General features: G+C 37.1%; 1 protein-coding gene across 8 annotated transcripts in view; it reads left to right on the plus strand.

The window, feature by feature from the left end:
* The window catches only part of bbx (BBX high mobility group box domain containing), a 167,458-nt gene that overhangs the window by 59,474 nt on the left and 86,624 nt on the right, over window positions 1-21,360 (plus strand). Inside the window, exon 3 of one of the 8 annotated variants that reach the window (XM_062974853.1) lies at window positions 4,456-4,552. The exons of the other annotated variants lie outside the window; for them this stretch is intronic. Within the exon in view, the coding sequence (XP_062830923.1) occupies window positions 4,547-4,552 (6 nt within the window). The 5' untranslated portion in view covers window positions 4,456-4,546. The remainder of the gene's footprint in view (window positions 1-4,455; window positions 4,553-21,360) is intronic. 8 annotated transcript variants of the gene reach the window in all.

Genomic DNA, 21,360 nt, shown 5'->3' on the forward strand with positions numbered 1-21,360 from the left:
CCTGCTTCTGGCCAATGAGATAGTCAAGTAAATTAGGATTGTTGTTGTTGTGTGCCTTCAAGTCATTTCAGACTTTGGGTGAGCCTAAGTCTAAAAATATTTATTTATTCATTTACTACATTTATTTATTACATGTATTTATTACATTTATATCCCGCCCTTCTCACCCTGAAGGGGACTCAGAGCAGCTGTATGTACATACAATATATTATATTATTAGCATAGCACAATATTAGCATTATATATTACTATATAGAATGATATCACTGTACTGTAATATTATATGTAATATATAACATATAATTAATATTATTATATGGTATTATTATTATATTGTACTAGCTTTGCCCGGCCACGCGTTGCTGTGGCTTATGGGAATCCTTTGTTGGCCAGGTGGAATAGCAGTGAATAGCCTTGCGGCCTCAAAGCCTGGCCGTTTTCTAGAGTAGCTGGAGCTTTTTGTTGTATGAACATAGAGGCATGGATGAGGAGCTGTGCTGCCAAGTTTAGTGTTTCTGAGATGTGTAGTTTTGTTGTTTTGTCCTAGGCCGAAATTTCATTACCCTTTTATATATATAGATAACATTATAATATTATATGTATATACAATAAATTATATTATTAAAAATGATAAAAAATATTATATTATAAAACTGAGAGTGGGGGCCAAGTAAATGACCTTGGAGGGCCACATCTGGCCCCCGGGCCTCAGTTTGGGGACCCCTGGTCTATAGTATGTGAGCAATACTTGCAGTAAACAGCAATCACAGGAGCTTCTTTCCGCAGGAAGGTTTTATCTTTTGCTGCAGCTATTTACAGTATTCACAGTTCTCTCCAGAATCCTCCAATTCACCATACATCATCATATTATCCAACACTAACTTTGTTGGTGTTCTGATATACACTTGCATGATGTAATGCTCCATTCATGCTTTCATTACCATATACAGTAGAGTCTCGCTTATCCAACCTTCGCTTATCCAACGTTCTGTATTATCCAATGCAGTCTGCCTTCTAGTAGTCAATGTTTTCAATACATTGTGATGTTTTGGTACTAAATTCGTAAATACAGTAATTACTCCATAACGTTACCGGGTATTGAACTTCTTTTGCTGTCAATTTGTTGTAAAACGTGATGTTTTGGTGCTTAATATGTAAAATCATAATGTAATTTGACGTTTAATAGGCTTTTCCTTAATCCCTCCTTATTATCCAACATTTTCGCTTATCCAATGTTCTGCCGTCCCGTTTATGTTGGATAAGCGAGACTCGACTCTACACCTGATGCAAACCTAACTTCCAAGGTTTCATTATCCTCATGCTTAATCAGTGTAACTGTGACTCATCACTTAAAATACTTAGAGTAACTCAGCATTTTATCTTCAGAATATATTTTAAAACTCCCAACAGTTACATGCACAATCTACCATAAGAATATCAGGATTGTGATCACTATGTAGTTAAATTTTAGACCTATATAGGCCCAGATTCTAGTGAATTTAATTAGATTCTAGTGAACTTGGTGAATTTTCTTCTAGATAGACGTATTGGAATGTACAGTAAATTCCTATAAACATCTACTGTATTCATACTGTAATCAAATTAGCATTCTCTCAAGTGAGGAGATGCTAATACTGCCCCATAGTATGGGTGTTGTATGATGTTGTGGTGATGGTTGTCATCATTATTACTACTGCTCTACTACTTCTACCACCACAATCACTACCATTTCTACTGGTGCCCAAAACATTTTACTTATTACAAATAATATACAATCAAGTCTTGAAATATGTTCATTAAATATTATTATTCCATGGGCATTGATGGCATTATATAAATTACCATATTTACTCAAATTTGATGCTCACAGTTTTTTGGCTGAATTACCTTTCCAAAATTAGGGTGTGCATTAGATTTGCGTAATATTGACATTTTTGTGCTGAGCCAAAGCAAAAAGGGAAGCTACTTCAGGAGCACCTGGAGCTCCTATTTGTGAAATATCATTTCCAATTTAATTGCCATGGCTCAATGCTGTGCAATGCTGCGATTTGTAGTTTGGTGAGGCATCAGCATTCTTTGGCAGCCCCCATAATTCCAAACTATAGCCCCCATGACACCATAGCATTGAGCCAGGGCAGGTAAAGTGGATTCTTTCTACAGCATAGAAGCACCCTAAAGTTTCTATTCCATTGCTGAAAGCTTTGGTGTCCTTTTGCTTTTAAAGAATGAATTATAAGCATGCAGCCACTGTAATGCGCACCTTTTTTGGCCAAATTACAAAGAATGCACCTTTTTGCTGCTGTGCATTATATTCACCAGCCAATTAAAAATATTGGGGGGGGGGGGGGTGGGGTTTTGAAAATTGAGGTATGTATTAGATTTGATGGCACATTACACTTGAATAAATATGGATAACACTAATGATGTGTAAGGACACTTTTTACAGCTTGAAGTATAGAAGACAGAAAACATAAAAGATGGCAGAAGTCAATTTGCTAAGAAAAATAGCATAAATGTAATATGGAAAGAAAGTGAACTTGATGTTCTTGCTGAAGTGAAACCACTGAGTGTACAGAGCAATCTGAACAAGAGGGAATTCACTCTCCACTTGAAAATCCTATGGGCTCATGACAGACTGTGGAACATGAAGGAGACAGTTTTATCAGATTGAAAATAATGTCTTATCTGGATAACCCGTGTGCTGATGTTGCTGGGGATCTAGATTTAGGGGCCTCCGGTGGCTCAGTGTGTTAAAGCGCTGAGCTACTGAACTTGCAGACCGAAAGGTCCCAGGTTCAAATCCGGGGAGCGGAGTGCGCGCCCGCTGTTAGCCCCAGCTTCTGCCAACCTAGCAGTTGGAAAACATGCAAATGTGAGTAGATCAATAGGTACCGTTCCGGCGGGAAGGTAACGGCGCTCCATGCAGTCATGCTGGCCACATGACCTTGGAGGTGTCTACGGACAATGCCGGCTCTTTGGCTTAGAAATGGAGATGAGCACCAACCCCCAGAGTCGGTCACGACTGGACTTAACGTCAGGGGAAACCTTTACCTTTACCTTTTAGGAATGGAGGAGCACGTATCCAAGTGATCCTAAACTGTTCTCACATTGTTTGGAATGGCTCACTATGGTGTCTCCCACGATCAGGAACATAAGCAATGATCTATTCTTGTTAATGAGGTTTCTGCAAGTCTCACTATCACTGATAGAGGAGCACCACATCCCTTCAGCCCATTGTCCTATAATTACTATGATTTTAAAACAGTGGTGAGCACAGTCTCTCTGCAAAATAGTAAGAGTGTATTTTATGTTCTTTTAATCCAAGTAATAAATAACAGTTACAATATTCTGTGATTTTACATTGTGAAGAGCTGGTCACTTTCAAAAACTGTCAGTGTTTTTTTTAAAAAATGACAAAGTGAACAATTACCCTATGTAACAAAATTTGCAAAAAAAATCTGTTCCTGGTTTGAAAGTGTGTTATTTCTTGTTTAATTATGCAGTACTTACCTTAAAACTACTTTGAACATACAGTAGAGTCTCACTTATCCAACATAAACGGGCAGGCAGAAAGCTGGATAAGCGAATATGTTGGATAATAAGGAGGGTTTAAGGAAAATTAGGTTATGATTTTACAAATTAAGCACCAAAACATCATGTTATACAACACATTTGACAGAAAAAGTATTTCAATATTCAGTAATGCTATGTAATCATTACTGTATTTACTTATTCAGCACCAAAATATCACGATGTATTGAAAACATTGACTACAAAAATGCGTTGGATAATCCAGAACATTGGATAAGCGAATGTTGGATGAGTGAGACTCAACTGTAGTTGTTATACTCCAGAAACTTCATTTTTGTAGCTGCCACAAATTGTTGAATTGGTTAAGATTTGATGAGATATTGATTGAAAAACTATCGCATAATGTGCTGCAGGATGTCCCACAAAAAAACAGAAATATAACCCTACTGAAAAACAATACAACTTGTGTTAAGGGAATTTGAATGCAGGCAGTATATTTTCTAGTTCTCTTAACTGAAATCAACTAGACATTATTTTAATTTTACATTATTTGAATCCTGCATTTAACACTGTTTGATTTATTCTCTTAGATAATATGATGAAATTTTAATGAGAGAAATTAAATATTTAATAACAGTATGTAACACAATTTTTGTTCCTGGGTTAAAAATCTCATTTCCTAATTGGTTCTATCATAAAAACATTGAAAAATGTATTAAACTGGGGAAACTTTGTTATTGTTTTTTAAAGTGTGATCAATGTAAGCATAATGGGAGAACACTGGGATTTAGTTTCCAACTTCTTAATGCTCTTGTCTGGTTACCTAGCTATTTTAAAAGGATTCTTCAAAATCCCATTCTGAAATCATTAGCTGTAAACCTTATTCTTTATCAAGAACATATATTAACAGTGAGAACTTTCCAGGGTAGTGAACTATAATGTTTGGAAGAAGGAGACTGAAGGTGAGAGGATACTTCAGTAGAAGAGAGGATAATGATTGTGAACAGAAATCCATATGCCCGTAAGTATTTCATATTTATTTCATTGTAAGCAGATCTTAGGAAAGGAAACATATTTTCTATATAAACTGTTCACATTGTTACAAGTTAATAATTTGGAAAGCAGTACTGTCATAAAAGGTCAGTTGTAAATGAATGTTTGGGGTGATAATTATTGTTTGTCTCGTTACTGCATATGATAATAAGAAACAAGAACATTTTCCCCAAATCTGAATGTATTTATTTCTGTCCCTCTTACAAGGCCTTATGGACTTTCCTTTTAAAGTGACAGTACGAGCTATTTACTTCTAATGAGACATGCAAAGTATGTCCTACTATGAAAGTCCAATTATGTTCAGTAGGGCCCTCCTTTGATTAAGTATAGTTGGGATTTGAAGTCTTGGGTGCTTATTATATGTCACATTATTGCCATTATCTGGATAGTATGTTGCAAATGTCACCAAAATTAATAAAAATAGAAAAATATTGTGACATCTTAAAAACAAACCAATTATTTGTAGCACAACTTTCATGGATCATAGCCTACTTTAAACTAAAGTAATTTGGGAAGTTGAAAGGAGTACATTGCTGATCATATGGCTAAAATGGTAAGTTAAATGTGCTCATCCCATCGTTTTATGAGGTATTTCCTAATTCTTAATTGCTCTTATTGTTGGTTACCATTTTACCTCCTTGAAGTTTGCAATGCAGTTGCAATTTAGACTGTATGCCTTCTAAGAAATAATCCCAGCAAATTTTGTGGCGCTTTCCATGTAGAACTGCAATATTCATGCTTTAAAAATTTTGCTTACTTATCTTAAGATTTAATAATAATTTTGTATCTGTTATTTGCTTATTAAAATGCAGACTCTGCTTTTAGGAAATTCTACCCTACTCAAGTTGGAGTAATACAAACTTTTAAAATATACAAACACAACAACAGTTTAACCATTAGTTTAGACACATTCATGTTAACATTCATCAGCATCTAGAGTTCTTTAGGTTACTTGGGAATTGCTCATTAATAAATCAGATGCAGCTTGGAATGAAAAAGTCTTCAACGTTTTTCTCAAACACATGAATGAAGAAACTACATATTTCTATGGCAAGGGAAATCTAAGGATGTCGAGTCACTACATTTAAAGTGTTTTTAAGTGTAGCAATAATAATAATAATAACAACAACAACAACAACAATAACAATAACAACAACAACTTTATTTATAGCCCGCCACCATCTCGGGGCAGCTCACATTGTTACAAGAGTAACAACACAAATACATTACCACAATATACACAGGTTAAAACACAATAAGGTAATAAACAAAAGTTAAAACAACAGTAAACTACTTTCCCTCTGCTAATGAAATTATTGTGAAATTCATATCCTTAATCTGTATAATGTATCAACAAGTTCATCTTACCTACGTTTTATATTTCATATTGGGAGCACACAATGCCGCTGTTAAAGCAGCTCCACTGGCTGCCAATGAGTTTCTAGTTGCAATTTAAAGTGCAGGTTATTACCTATAAAGCCCTATATGCTTCGGGTCCAGCCTATCTTCAAGACTGCATCTCTTTCTATGAACTGGCGTGGACACTAAGATCTACCGGGGAGGCCCTCCTCTTGTCAAGTGGCAGCCACCGAGAAGGCCGTCTCTCTCATTCCCACCAACCAGACCTGAGATGGAGATGGGACTGAGAGAAGGGTCTCTCCTGAAAATCTCAGGATCCGGGCAAGTTCGTACAAGGGGATGTGGTTGGCCAAATAGCCTGGACCTGAACCATCTACAGCTTTAAAGGTCATAACCAGAATTGTGTCCGGAAATAGGCTGGCAGCCAATGGATCTGCTGCAACAGGGGGTTGTCCACTCCCTGTAGCCAAGTCCAGTTAGCAACCTGGCCGCAACTCTTTGGACCAGCTAAAGTTTCCGAGCACTCTTCAGAGGCAGCTCCACATTAAATGCGTTACAGTAATCCAGATGGGATGTAAATAACGCATGGACCACTGTGGCCAGATCTGGTTTCTCAAGGAACAGGCACAGTTGGCACACAAGTTTTAATTGTATAAAGGCCCTCCCAAGTGCCACTGACACCAGGGCCTCCAGGTTCAGTGCCAAGTCCAGGAGGACCCTCAAACTACGAACCTTTGTCTTCAGGGGGAGTGTAACCCCATCCAGCACAGGCAGAATCTCTATTCCCCATTCTGCCTTCCAGCTGACCAGGGGTACCTCTCTCTTGTCTGGATTAAGTTTCAATTCCTTTGCCCTCATCCAGTCCATTACTCTGACTAGTTTAGGGTCAAGACAGCTTCCTTGGCATTACATGGAAAGGAGTAGTAGAGTTGGGTGTCATCTGCATATAGTTGACATTGTAATCCAAAACTCCAGATGACCTCTCGCAGTGGTTTCATGTACAGTAGAGTCTCACTTATCTAATATAAATGGGTTGGCAGAACATTGGATAAGCGAAAATGTTGGATAATAAGGAGGGATTAAGGAAAATGCTACTAAACATCAAATTATGTTGTGATTTTACAAATTAAGCACCAAAACATCATGTTCTTCAACAAATCAACAGAAAAAGCAGTTCATTACGTGGTAACATTATGTACTAATTATAGTATTTACGAATTTAGCACCAAAACATTGCAATGTATTGAAAACATTGACTACAAAAAGGCAGACTGAGTTGAACATTGGATAAGCAAAGATTGGATAAGTGAGACTCTACTGTATATATTAAACAGCATGGGGGACAAAACAGAACTCTGAGGTATTGACTAGGGGTTTGAACAGGAGTCCCCCAACACCACCTTCGGGGTACGGCCCTCCAGGAAGTACAGCAGCCACTGTAAAATGGTGCATCCCAGTCCCATCCCAGCGAGACAATCCAGAAGTCTATCATGGTTAATGGTATTGAAAGCCACTGAGAGATCCAAGAGAACCAACAGGCTCACTCCCCTGTCTAGCACTCTTTGTAGGTCATCTACCAAGGTGACCAAAACTGTCTCTGTTCCATAGCCAGGCCTGAAACCAGATTGAAATTGATTTAGATAATCCATTTTATCCAGAAGTCCCTAGAGTTGGGAGACCACCAAACACTCCAAAAACCTTTCTCAGAAAGGGAAGGTTGGACATTAGCCAATAATTGTCCATTATAGAGAGGTGCAGGGTGGCTTTTTAAATATAGGTCTCACAACTGCCTCCTTTAGGCAAGTTGGAACTTTGCCTTGTTCCAATAAGGCATTGACCTCCACCTTTACCCACACTGCCAGTGCCCCTCTGGCTTATTTGATCAGCCAGGAAGGGCAAGGATCTAGAATACATATGGTAACTCTCATCTCTCCAGGGACCCTGTCTACATCCTCATGCTGCACAAATTGAAAGGCATCCCTCAACACTGGACAAATAGGAGCCAAAGTTACATCCATTGGAACTGTGTCAATAACAGCAACCAAGTGGGAATGGATCTGAGTGGCTTTATCTGCAAAGTGCCTTACAAATTCTCCATAGCTGGCTGCTGAGTGGTTAGGGATTTCTCCTTGAAAAACCAGTATGTAATAGCCCTCTCACCAATTGAAACAGCTCAGCTGGATGGTTCCTTGCAAATGCAATGGTGGCAGCAAGGAACAATTTCTCTGCTGCCTCCATTGGCGTGGAGTAGGCTTTCAAATACGCTCTAGCCTTTCCTCGGTCAGATTCACTTCTAGTTCTCTGCCAACATCGCTCTAGTCTCCGTCTCACTTGCTTCATCGCTGCCAACTCCTTGGGGAAAAAAGGCACTGGGTTGGCTCTGCTCCATGGGGGGGAAGTACAGGAGCGATTGTGTCCTCTGCCCTGGCCCTTTCCCCTTTCCAGAGGTCAGCCAGAGCTTCGACAGAATTGCCTGCAAGGTGACAGGAAAATCTCCATGACCCTTAAGGAATCCATCCAGATCCATAATCATCCTGGGGCAGATCATCTTAATTGGTCCCCCACCCCTGTGGAGGTTTGGAGTCCCAGCGAGTCTAAACCTAACCAGGTAGTGATCGGTCCATGACAACAGAACTGTGACAAGTTCCTCCACACCACAATTGCCACTATCCCATCCTGCACAAAAAACAAGGTCCAAAGTGTGTCCTGCAGCATGAGTATGGCAAGACACCACTTGGGACAGACCCATGATTGTCATGGAGGCCATGAAGTCCTGAGCCACTCCTTACAGGGCAGTCTCAGCATGGATGTTAAAGTCTCCCAGCACTGAGACTCCAACGCCAACTCCTAGACCACCTCGGCTAGCTCAGGAAGGTGTACTGGTGTGAAAACCAGTGCGATGCAGCAATTTCAGTTTTGAACTAAGACTCCAGGGTTCAAATATCTGCTCAGTTATGGAAACCCCCACTTGGGACACTCAGCTACAGGGGAGAGCAGTGGCAAACTTCCTTGGAACAAATCTTTTTTACGGTTGCCTTAAATCAGAAATTATTTGAGTGAGCACAACTATCTGAGTGAACACAAAAAATTCTTGGGAATAAATTCTGCACTTCAGTTTGTAATTGAGAAGCGAAAATGACCGTGTATTTGCTATATTTTTAAAGTTTCTTCTTCACAAGCACATAATTTTAAGTGAAAGCAGAAAGGGAAATGCTAATACCTTATCTCCAAATGAAGCATATTGTTCACTCACTTGAATGAAAATGTTAGAATACGTGGGAATTTTTTAGACTTAGTCTCTGTTTGAAGGTATAGAGAACAATGAAGCTTGAAAAGTTTTCCAATGAAAAACTAGTTATTTTGTCTTTCAAGTCAGTCTAGCCCAGGTCAACATACTTTTTCATTTTACTTTTAAGTTAATTGATTCTTAGCCTTGGACTTGTTCAGGTAATTCATTTAAAGCGAGTTTTTGACATATGAATCAGTGGTGTCCTGATATAAAGGTTACACTAAAATAGCTAGCCAAAATTATGATTGGTTATGATGTAGAAGGAGCCCTGGTGGCGAAGTGTGTTAAAGCTCTGAGCTGCTGAACTTGTGGACCAAAAGGTGCCAGGTTCAAATCCCGGGAGCGTAATGAGCGCCTGCTGTTATCTCCAGCTTCTTCCAACCTAGCAGTTGGAAAACATGCCAATGTGAGTAGATCAATAGGTACCGCTCCGGCAGGAAGGTAACTGCGCTCCATGCAGTCATGCCAGCCACATGACCTTGGAGGTGTCTACGAACAACGCCGGCTCTTCGGCTTAGAAATGGAGATGAGCACCAACCCCCAGAGCCGGACATGACTGGATTTCACGTCAGGGGAAACCTTTACCTTTTATGATGTAGAAGCAGAAAACATTTTTTCAAGGCAGAACATTAAAATGGAATGCAATACTTAAGCACATTGCTCCGAAGTAAGTGACTACTAGACAATCTCCATCCAGGGAGATTTAAACAGTTTGAAGCAAATACAGCATTGACAGCTTGGAAAAAACCTAACAACACTGAAATCACCTGATTCTGTTTGATCCCAAAAACTAAGAAGGCTCAGCTTTGGTTAGTACTTGGAAGGGAGGCCATCAGGGAATACCAGGCACTTTAAGCTATAGTCAATTGAAGGCAATTGTACGCCACCTCTGCATATTCATTGTTTAAGAAAACTATGAATTTCATGTGATTACCGTAAGTCAAGAAGTAAATTCACGGTACATACTGTACTTCACTTTACTTCCTTAATTAGCAGTAGATAACATTACATCCTATTTTATGCAGATTTGCTCAGAAGCAAAATAGCTCATGGTTGTTTTCATTCTCAGGTATCCCTAAATTGTTACTGCTCCCTTGAACATTTTAAGCCCCCTTCACTGTATTGATCCTCACTATCCACACATCAAAATATCCACTGTAAAATATCTTCTGTTCTACTCGCTGTTGCTCATTTAACTACCACAATGTGAAATCCATTATGAAATTCAATAAGAAACTGCTCTGCCCCATCCCACCTAGTAGTCCTTCCATTCATTCCCAGTAGTGTATTTAAGATTAGCAGTCTTGCAGATGATGAAAGGAGAAGGTGGGCTTCCACAACATCTAAATCATAGCTCTTCTGTTCCCACCAACTGAAAGGTAAAGACACTTGGCATGGACTATCAGAACTTGTTCAACATAGTTAATACAATATATATGGTCTGGCTGATAGCAAAATTGTAGAATACTTTTCATGGGGGTTAGGTTCCAGGCCTGCCCGCAAAAAGTGAAAAACCGTGAAGTAGCGGCACTCTACTTATTTCAATAAATATAGCCCCCTTCTCTCCCTCCCTCCCTCCCTCTTTTCCTCTTTTAACATACTGTACTGTATTTCTTGTTGTTCCTGAGGCGATGAGGCGCAGGCAGGACCTACTGGCGCTACCTGCAGGCGGCTGAGGAGGAAGCGCGGCCTCAAACTGCGCCTCAAACTGAGTCCTTTTGTGCCTGTGAGGGGAGAGGGCAGGCCGGATGGGAAAATCCGCAAAATAGCGAATCCGCGGAACCCAAATCGCGAATTAGCGAGGGAGCATTGTAGTACCTTGAAGCAAATATAAAAAATTCAGCTAGAATCTTCTTGGTAGTTCATACATATATATAAGCGGTATGGTGTAATGGGCAACATTGGCATCATTACATTCTTAGACATTTTTGTAAGGAAGCATCTAGCACAGCTCTGCCCCTAGCCAAATGTCCAGTAATTGATTGTAGGGATGCATCTGAGTCTTCTTCAGCACAGTTAAGAGATTTCGCTTGATGGATATCCACTTCAGCATACATTGGGATCTCAGCCTTTATACTCACTTGCTTTACAGCAGGGATCCTCAAACCCTTTAAGCAGAGTTCATGGTCCCTCAGACTGTTGGGGGTTTGGATTATAGTTTGAAAAAAGCATGACTTCCTATGCATACTGGACATACCTTATTTGTAGCACCAAAAACACATGAAAGAACAATACAATATTTAAAATGAAAAACAATTTTAACCATCATTAACTTAATCAGTATTTCAATGGAAAGTGCAGGCCTGCTTTTAGCTGATGAGATAGTCGAGATAATTAGGATTGTTGTTATTGTGTGCCTTCAAGTCTTTTCAGACTTAGGACAACCTTAAGTCTAAAGTTTAGGGCGGGTGGCCGGTTAATGTCCTTGGAGGGCCACATCTAGCCTGCAGGCCTTAGTTTGGGGATCCCTCCTTTACAATGTCAGTTGAATATTTTTTTCAGCTGAAACATAAGTGAAGTATAAAACTGATTCATCAGTTTCAGCTGAAGTGCAACTGAAATATAAATATATAGGGAATAAAATCCACATTGAAAATTTGGGTCACTTTTAATAATAACACTGCATAAGTATGATCAAATGACTTCATTGTTGCTTGTTTTCTCATCAGTTAAAGAGATAAATACTGTAAGGATTTACATTTCAAAGAAGTGGTAGTTGAAGTAGAAAAAAACTTGGTTTTTTTGTGCCTTAATATCAAGTCAGCAACATATTTTGTAGTTTTCTATGCATACCTGATTTCACTGGTATTAAAAAGTGATTGCAACTTCAGTACTTACATGATTTTTTATAAGGCTAACAAATATTTTAATTTCATAATTTTGGAAGTGTTCATTTTTAAAAAATATTCAGCTTATGATCTCAAATGGTTCCATACTTCTTCTGTTTCTTGCAGCACATGAACATGTCACATTTATCAATTTCTAACCCATAAAATGAAATGAAAATAAAGTTTGTACAAGCAAATGACATTGCCTCCTATATTTGAAAGCTGCCCGATATGTGCCACTCCATTTATGTTCTGTACACAGGACATTTATCAGAAGAATAACTATATTAACTTGCAGCCAAAACAACAACATTGTGGCACCTTTGAGAATATGTGATGTATTGTGACGTAGGCCCAACTCTTTATGAAATTTCACAACATAGATAGGAAAATAAGAGTATGCCATGCTTTCTTTGGCCACTAGAGGGCCCCTCTTCCCTTCTATTTTACGGAACTGTAGAACAGGATGCAGATTTCGGCCCATGTAAAAAAGAATTATGCTGCTTGAGTATGATACCATTGCTTTCCCAGGAATCTCTATCCAGACAGGCAGTTTTGGCTGCATAACTTTCATTTTCTGAAAATTTTGGCAGAGCAGTAATGTGTCTCTTTGAGAAATGTATCTGGTTTAAAATCTGGCTGCCCAGGACAGGTAAGATTTCCCACTAAATGTAACATCCCAATTGATACATTCTCCTGAGTGTGATTGTTTACACAGATCAAATTGAAGATTTTTTTTTTTACAGAGCTCAGTCTGATTGAATGGATAGTACTTCTTTTGGCTTGATATAGCAGATGACACTCAGGAATATACAGTATTACAGCATATCTTCAAAAACAAACACACACGTGCAGTGTATGCACGCACACACTTGAATATTCCTGCAATACCAACCCCCCCCCCCCCCCCAATTTTATTGTTAACTTTGCTTCACTGTTCTCTCTTAGGGCAGGGGCTAGTATTTCTCTTTTTTGTGTGCTTATTTTATTCCAAAAATCATATATTTATGACAATGACTGAATCTTTGTGCTTTGCGAAACTATGCTTTTTGAGGCAGGTTGGGGAAAGTGCTCTATATGAAGAGAATAACTGCTGCTGTTGAATGAGTTTGCTCCCATAGACCCATAACAACCTGTAGCCCCAGCACATTAAAATTGCCCACATTAAAATCTTTACAGAATTGTCTTCTGGTTTGGATTAATGTAAATGTCAGAATCTGGGAATTGAAGTTTTACTACAGTGTATATAAAATTTAAAAAAAAGTATCTTCCCCTTATTTCTTTTGCTGAAGAATTATTTCAAGGTCATTTATAAATAAATTTATAAATTTATTTATAGCATCATTAATAGATTTCCCTTACCTTCTCTTGATACATTTGGGGAGAATAGTATTGCATTTGTAAATAAATCTTCTTGAGTTGACAAGTTGTGAATTATATTATTTTATGCTGGCTTAAAGGAGTATCATAAAGCAGTTTGTTATGAATAATTTTTCAATAACTTTAAAGCATAGATTTTTTTTATTGCAATTTCAGTTTGAGAGAGTACAGCAGAACTTTTATAGAACAACATTTAGACATACATTAGTCATATGGATTCTATGCAACTACATTGGATTCTCAAACAACCTACTTACAATGGCTAACAAACAGACAAGGGGTGTTACATTTTCACTCAGCATTCATACACAACATGCATCCATCTTCATGCATACAAATATTACCATATCCTTTTCTCCCTCCTTGGAGAAGCACCTGCTTAGGCCAGGCCCTGCTTCTCTGCAGCCTGCCAACACATAGTTCCAAAACGTCAAAACACCAAAACTTCAACACTCCAAAATGCATCCTTTTTTTCCTAAGAACAATGCCAAGGATCAGACCCCTGTTTTCCATACAGCATAACTGTCTCCCTGCAACACGTATCATGACTCCAAAATGCACTCCTTCCTCTTCCCTTGAGAAAAGGAGCCCCAGTGACCAGACTTCTTTCATTATGTATCTGCTACTTTCCCATACACCATCTCTACTGAGCATGGTGGGTGAACAGCATTGCTGTCTGTCACACTTTCTGGATCATCATAAGGTCACTTATATAGCAATATTTTGCTGATGTTGTCCATGAGTTGTAAATGAATTATAGATGTCTTCTATCCTGGCTCCATCTCAATTTCCTGGAACAGACATTGATTCTTCTTGATTGGTGTTAGCCTTGTGTTGACTTCCTTCTTAACAGCTGTAAACAATTCCTTAACTTGATGTAAACATTTCTCTTATCACTGTCACAGTTCTTATCACAGTTTACCAGGCAGGTGAACTATTTCAGTTCTCATTAGAAACTTTTAATTACAGTTCAGCAAGCAGGTAGTTAGTCATTGCAGGCCTTAATATTTTTGAACAGTATCTTCAAAATTATTAACTCTCATTCATTCCCTCCTTTCCTACAATTCATTCAAACGATCCATAATATATTTCATGACATTATGTATTTCATGACAGTTTTCTATTGTTCTATTTGTGTTTTAGTTTTCACACTCACTATAGTAGCAAAATAGTTTTGACACTTAACTAGTAAAGCACACAATTCTTTTTTGTGATGAAAATATGTTGGAAATCTTTTGCTACTCGGCTGGTTGAAATGTCTTGCATTAGGATATTCCTGCTTTACTTTGGCTACTGTTGTATGTATAGAACAGTAGCGACAGTTATTCAGTGGCAACACTGGAATCCTTGAGTGCAGCATTTCATTTTTGAGGATGTCCTTTTCTTTTTCATACAAAATGGAATGGGTTGGATCCAGACTTAGAAATACTAAAAGTAGAGCCATTGAAATCCACTGGATTTCCATTTATTAGTCATGGATTCCATAAGACCCATCCCCCTTTCTGCAGATCTGGGCATAGTTAAACTCTGTTCTAGTAGCTATATTTAAGCAGCCAAACATCAAATAATTAAAGTTCTTTCTTTACTGCTATACGTTCACTTTAAAAAAAAATACAATACACACACTCTTTACTGCATTTATAATAGTTTTTCTTACCCAATGCATTTTGTTTTTCTTTAAACTTAAACTTTTTGTTTAAAAAACAAAAAGTGCTAAACCAGATAAAAATGCAATCTGAAATATCCCTACTCAGAAGTATGTTCTATTAAATCAATGGAGATGACACATTAGATGACAGCTTCCAAAAACAAAGATGGGAAACATTCAGTGCTGTGGGCAATCATAACAATAAAACATATAGGGAAAGTTCTGTTGAAAATCTGATGAATGAACCTTTGAATAAATAAAAAGATTCTGCTGTCATTCATTAAGACACATTAAAAAAAATACCAGAGAGCAGGATGTATTTAATTTAATAATTTAGGTTATAGACTGGAACAATGAGTTAATTAACATACAATGTAAAGCCATATTAATGTGTGACTAGAATTGGTGCTGGTTTAAATTTTAATTTGCTTAGTGTACACTTTTCCCATTTAGGTAAGCTTTTAAAGAACTATCCTATGCAAGTTGCCTTTGAAGTAAATGCTACTGTATTTAATGAGACTCACTCACAGATAAATCTGTATAAAATAGCAGCTTAAATTGGAAATTGTAATTTTACTTTCAAAGTACATTGTGACCCTGGATCCGCAGGGGTTCCTTTCCAAAACAAATGCTTCATGCATACCTGAAACCATGGGTAACAGTGACTTTTTTATTTTGACTATACCTGGACTGTAGGCATCCCATGGACTCTCACTGGAGAATCTAGAGAAACTCACAAACACTTCTGGGGTGGTATATTTTTAGAGCATGAGTAAGTAAATCTATGGGTATTAATTCCGTGGATAAGGGAGTTGTGTTGTATTATTTTCAGGCCTTGAAAAGTAACATTTCCTGTTGATCCTTTGGGATATTCATGTAATGTTTAATTATTGGGGAAAGGTCCATCCTCTACAAATGCTGGAATAGATTTATTAGGTGGTCTTGGTCTTAATTTCATGTTTTTCAATATTCTGTGAATGTTTAATGGCACTATTATAGGTGGCACTATTGTGTTCCATCATGTAGTTCATTTTACTTGCTTCTAAGAACAAATCCAAACAATTCAGGTGGTGATGGCAGTGTTTGTATTTTTCTCTTCACATTTAAAACCAACTGAAGGTCAGAGTTCTGTAAATAATTTCACTAGTTGAGAGAATTTGAGTTTCCGGAGTTCATCTGTCTGCTGTAGTGTGGAATTGATACTGCTGTTTTAATGTCAGATGTCACTCTTCTTAATTAGAAGGAAATACAACAGGAGGTAACAAATAACGCCTGTGTACTGAAAATGTTGAAGTGCTAATGCACCCTCAGATAGAAGTTGAAGAATCCCTCCTTCCTCCAACTTCAGCAAACTACAATTTCAAGTATAATCCTGAATACACTGAATTAGAAATAAAGTCCAGTGAATCCACTAGGAATTGCAGCTTTACAACAGAATTTCAAATTATAGATTACATCTATCATGTAATTGTATCATAACAACATTAAATGATTTAATTAACATTTTGAAATAAAGAACAAACAAACCTCTGTTTTGAAAGTTGCATCTTTTGAGATTTTCAAATACAGTTCTACTGATCCAAAACCAGTGCTTTAGCTAAAAATAACCTTACTGGAATAGTATTTCTGGCTTCTTCTTTTGAAGACTACAAAAGTCATTCTCTAAAGTTCTAAGCCTGTTTGATTCAAAGCCATGTTTCTTTTTCCTAAGAACAGTTATTAATAAAATATGATAATGGGAATTGATCTTCTCAACTATAAAAATGATCTGATTTATTGTATGTTATTTCAGAATATTAAAGGAAGCGGAACAGCTGGTACATATGGTAAATGAAACTCATTTAGCAAAATTAAAACTTAGGGGGGAAATCTGATTAAATTGACAAAAATAGTTTGTCCTAGGTTTTGGTATAGTTGTGCAAGTCAGAAATTATGTCAGCTCTCTAACTGACATAAATCCAATCTCTAGCTCTGACTAGAGTAAAGCCATTAAATCCAATGGGATTATATAAGTATTTATCATTTAGCAGTCAATTTGGTGGCTCTCCTGTAGGGGTACAATCAGTTGGATTTTAGCTAATAAGTTCTGTTCATAAGAATCCAAGAAAAAGCTTTTACAGGATGCTTTAAATTTAACATGTGGTGTCTTTCTCCTACAGAAGTATGTATTATTTCCTCTTGAAATAGTCAAGATAAAAAAGAGATTTCACTCGACGAAATAGATGTGTCCCAGAACATTATTTTTAACAGAAGTAGAAGTTCCTATGCACGTCAACTCAATGAGAATTTCAGGGGTGTGCTGCTGTAAACCTTGCCTGTTGTGGGCAGGCATACCCAATTACAGTAGGATGTGATACAGTAGAATCCCATTCTTTCCCAACTCAAGCTTTGTTTTTCTGTTTGCTGCAGACATACTGTTGCAGCCTGATATTAAAAGTCTGTGTTTCTTCAACTATTTTTCCACGATCGTCTCATTGCAGAAGCTGCTAAGTAATTCTAGGATAAAAATGCGGTAGAAAAGTGGACTATGAATCCTTAAAAAGTCTCTATAAAAAGAGCTGCACTATTAGGGATTTTGTTAATTAGCGTATACCTTTTTCATATTTATATTAAGAACATATTTAAACTCTTTGTTTTCCAGCTGCATTGGTACATCATAAAGGAAAATTTTATTCCTTATCTCTTCATTTTTCTGTGTAAATACATTTTCTGATTGTAGCATGTTCAGTACATGTTATATTGGTGACTTTGACACAACTAATGTCACCAATAGGATCAAATCATCCTATTTACATTTTATTAAGTACATTTTGAACTGCCCCTCCAATATAATTGCTTTAGCACAGGGGTCCCCAAACTAAGGCCCGGGGGCCGGATGCGGCCCTCCGAGGTCATTTACCTGGCCCCCGCCCTCAGTTTTATAATATAATATATTGTATATACATATAATATTGATAATAATATTATAATGTAATACAATATAACACTAATAATAATACCATATAATAATATTAATTATATATTCTATATAACATATATTTTAACTAATAATATTACAGTATAGTGATATAGTTCAATATAGTAATATATAATACTAATATTGTGCTATGCTAATAATATAATATATTCTATGTACATATAATTTGTAAGCCACTCTGAGTCCCCTTTGGGGTGAGAAAGGTGTGATGCAAATGTAGTAAATAAATGCAGTAAATAAATAATAAATAAAATTTAGACTTAGGCTCACCCAAAGTCTGAAATGACTTGAAGGCACACAACAACAACAACAACAACAACAACCCTAATTAACTTGACTATCTCATTGGACCACACTTCCCATTGAAATCCTGATAAATGTATGTTGGTTAAAATTGTTTTTATTTTTAAATATTGTATTGTTCTTTCATTGTTCTTGCTGTTGTTGTTGTTGTTGTTGTTGTTTTTGCACTACGAATAAGACATGTGCAGTGTGCATAGGAATTTGTTTGTATTTTTTTCAAATGATAATCCGGCCCCTCAACAGTCTGAAGGATTGTGGACCGGCCCTCGGCTTAAAAAGTTTGGGGAACCCTGCTTTAGCATACATGGTTTCCTCTTTTATCCTTGCAATAATTCAATGTCATGTACGATCTAAAAACAGTGACTTTTCAAGGTGATATGTTGTGTTTCGAATGTTAGAGTTGTTCTGTACTAAGTTTTGAATTGTTTGTGCCTAATGACTATTTAGAGTTTAATCCTATTCTTCCTCCATATAGTTCTGATGTACATGACTTCCACATTTATAATTTCCCTTGGTTTCAGATGGATTATGGGAGATGTGATATCACTTGCAGGATATTGTATAATTACAGGTGCTTTGGCATTAACATTAACTAAGAGAAGGGCATAGTGTTGATTTGGTATTCTATTTATTTTGATTCATCCATTTCTGTATTAGTGTCCTATATGATTCCTTTGTCATGATCTGCAAATAAAAATAATGACTAAAATGAAACATGAGCAAAGATTAAAATATACTGATTGAAATGGAAGCTTCAACCACATATTCACAAAGTAATTTAGTTTTAGATTACTATGTCATCCTAATACGGATGATTCAAAAGTCAATCTAAACTAAAATCATTTTAGTAGCTTTAATAAACATTTCATTTTTTAATTTGGTAGGTGTTGAGTGGGGTACAGAACTTTTAAAAAGTCCGAAACATTGCAGAATGACTTTTGTTGTTGTTGTTTATTTGTTCAGTCACTTCTGACTCTTCGTGACCTCATGGACCAGCTCATGCCAGAGCTCCCTGTTAGCCGTCGCCACCCCTAGCACCTTCAAGGATAACTTATCTGGACACAAATGTTACAGTGGTTTATTGAAAACATATTATGAAACCCATGGAGCATATTTGGTGTGATTGTAGTCCACTAAGTTCTTTTTGGAGTGTTGATTTTATTGCTTTTACTTTCAAAAATCAATTAGAACTCATATTGTGAGTAAAACCACTGAAGCATTTACATGTGTATTTCCAAAAGATGGGCACTCTTATTTTCTTCTCTCAAAGCAGAAAAGGTGGCGTTCTAGAATATTGAATCTAAAGTATTCTAGATCACAATGTGCAGGGCAGTAAGGGTTCCTGTTACATTTACATGACTAGATTACTCCAGAGAGCAAGAGATTGTTTTAATCATTAAAGTTTTTTTTAAAACAAAAACTTCTCCACTCTGAGGCTTCACTGTATATTCCAGCACCTACCAGTTTGGTAATCCTTTTAAAGTATACATAAGAATGATAAAGAATTCTGGAAGGAGCTACAGAAGTGATTGTTGTGACTGACAGGTGGATTCTGAACAAAGACAAAATGCCATTGGTGAAACCACTGAATATTCTGATTCAGAAAAATGGTTTCTGCATTACTGGGTTTATCTACACTGTAAAACGAATGCACTTAACACTACTTTACTTATTATGGCCCAGTGCTGTGGAATCCTGGGAGTTAATGTTTTACAAGGTCTTTCACCATCTCTGTCAAAGAGTGCTGGTGCCTTACTAAAGTGCAGATTTAAGGATTCCATAGCATTGAGCTGTGGCAGTTGAAGTGGCATTACTTCTACAGTATAGATGCACCCACTGGCTCAGGTGAATCGGAGAGCAAACCCAAGTCTTTTAATTAATATATGCAGTTGGCTCTCTACATAGTCTGCATTCATGCATTCTACCATATACAGTTTGAAAATATTTTTCTTTAATTTTATTTAAGGGACATCATTTTACTTTATTATTAGATATAGTGGGATTTAAGTATCCATAGATTTTAATATATCTACAGGGGGCCCTGGAACCAAATTTCAGTGGATAATAAGGGCCCACTGCGTGTGTGTACATACACATGGAAATAAAAGGGTTAGCTGTTATTTTAACACTGTCCCTTTTAAAAATGGTATGTAAAGACTTCAGAAACATACATTTATTTATTTTTTGGCACATAAACATCTAAATAGGTAATTAGAATGTACTGCCAAACCAACACAACTTTTCAAACTAATAGATACATTGTATAACCTCTCCTGTTCTGGCAAATACAAATGTGTGTGTGCGTAGTATGCCATTTTTAAAACATCGCAATATTTCAGGATTTTTCCTTAATTCCAGAAAGAGCAGTTAATTTAAAACATATATTTATTAGAATGATTTAAAAAACCCAAAATACAATAGCATAATATTTCAGCTTTCAGCTTCTCTGAATCAAAGTATGCTGTAGCCAAGGTGGCAATTACTGAACCACTGCAATAATACATTTTGTTTATACTTAAACTAGTGCAGCTGTCTCTCTGAAAATTTATAGCAACACCAGTGAAGTAACCTAGAATATGCTCCTTAACATTTCATCTGCTTTCCTTGCAGTGCTGCACAGGCTGTGAAGTACTATTAATAGAGGGGTGGGAACACTGCCACTCCATTACTATATCAGCCAGCTCATACCAACCAGAACAAAAAAAAATTGGGATGATGAGAGCTCAGCAGACTTTTTAGCTGAAACTGATAGGGGTTTTTTTGCAGTTACTTTCTCTTTGGCAAAAAGGGGAGGAATTTGCCATGTCAGGCTTGTTGAGTTTTGAACCCATATTGGGCCTGTCTCTTCTTCCTAACTCTCTCTAGTAATCAACATGGAATGGCACCAGTGGATTGTGATAGGATTGTGATCTGAAGCTCCTTACTTACTTTGTGGAGACTAATGCATTTTTGATGAAGGTTCTAACATCTAGAATCACATGTTCATGACTTC

Source organism: Anolis carolinensis, chromosome 3 (assembly GCF_035594765.1).
Source record: "Anolis carolinensis isolate JA03-04 chromosome 3, rAnoCar3.1.pri, whole genome shotgun sequence".
Lineage (NCBI taxonomy): Eukaryota > Metazoa > Chordata > Lepidosauria > Squamata > Dactyloidae > Anolis > Anolis carolinensis.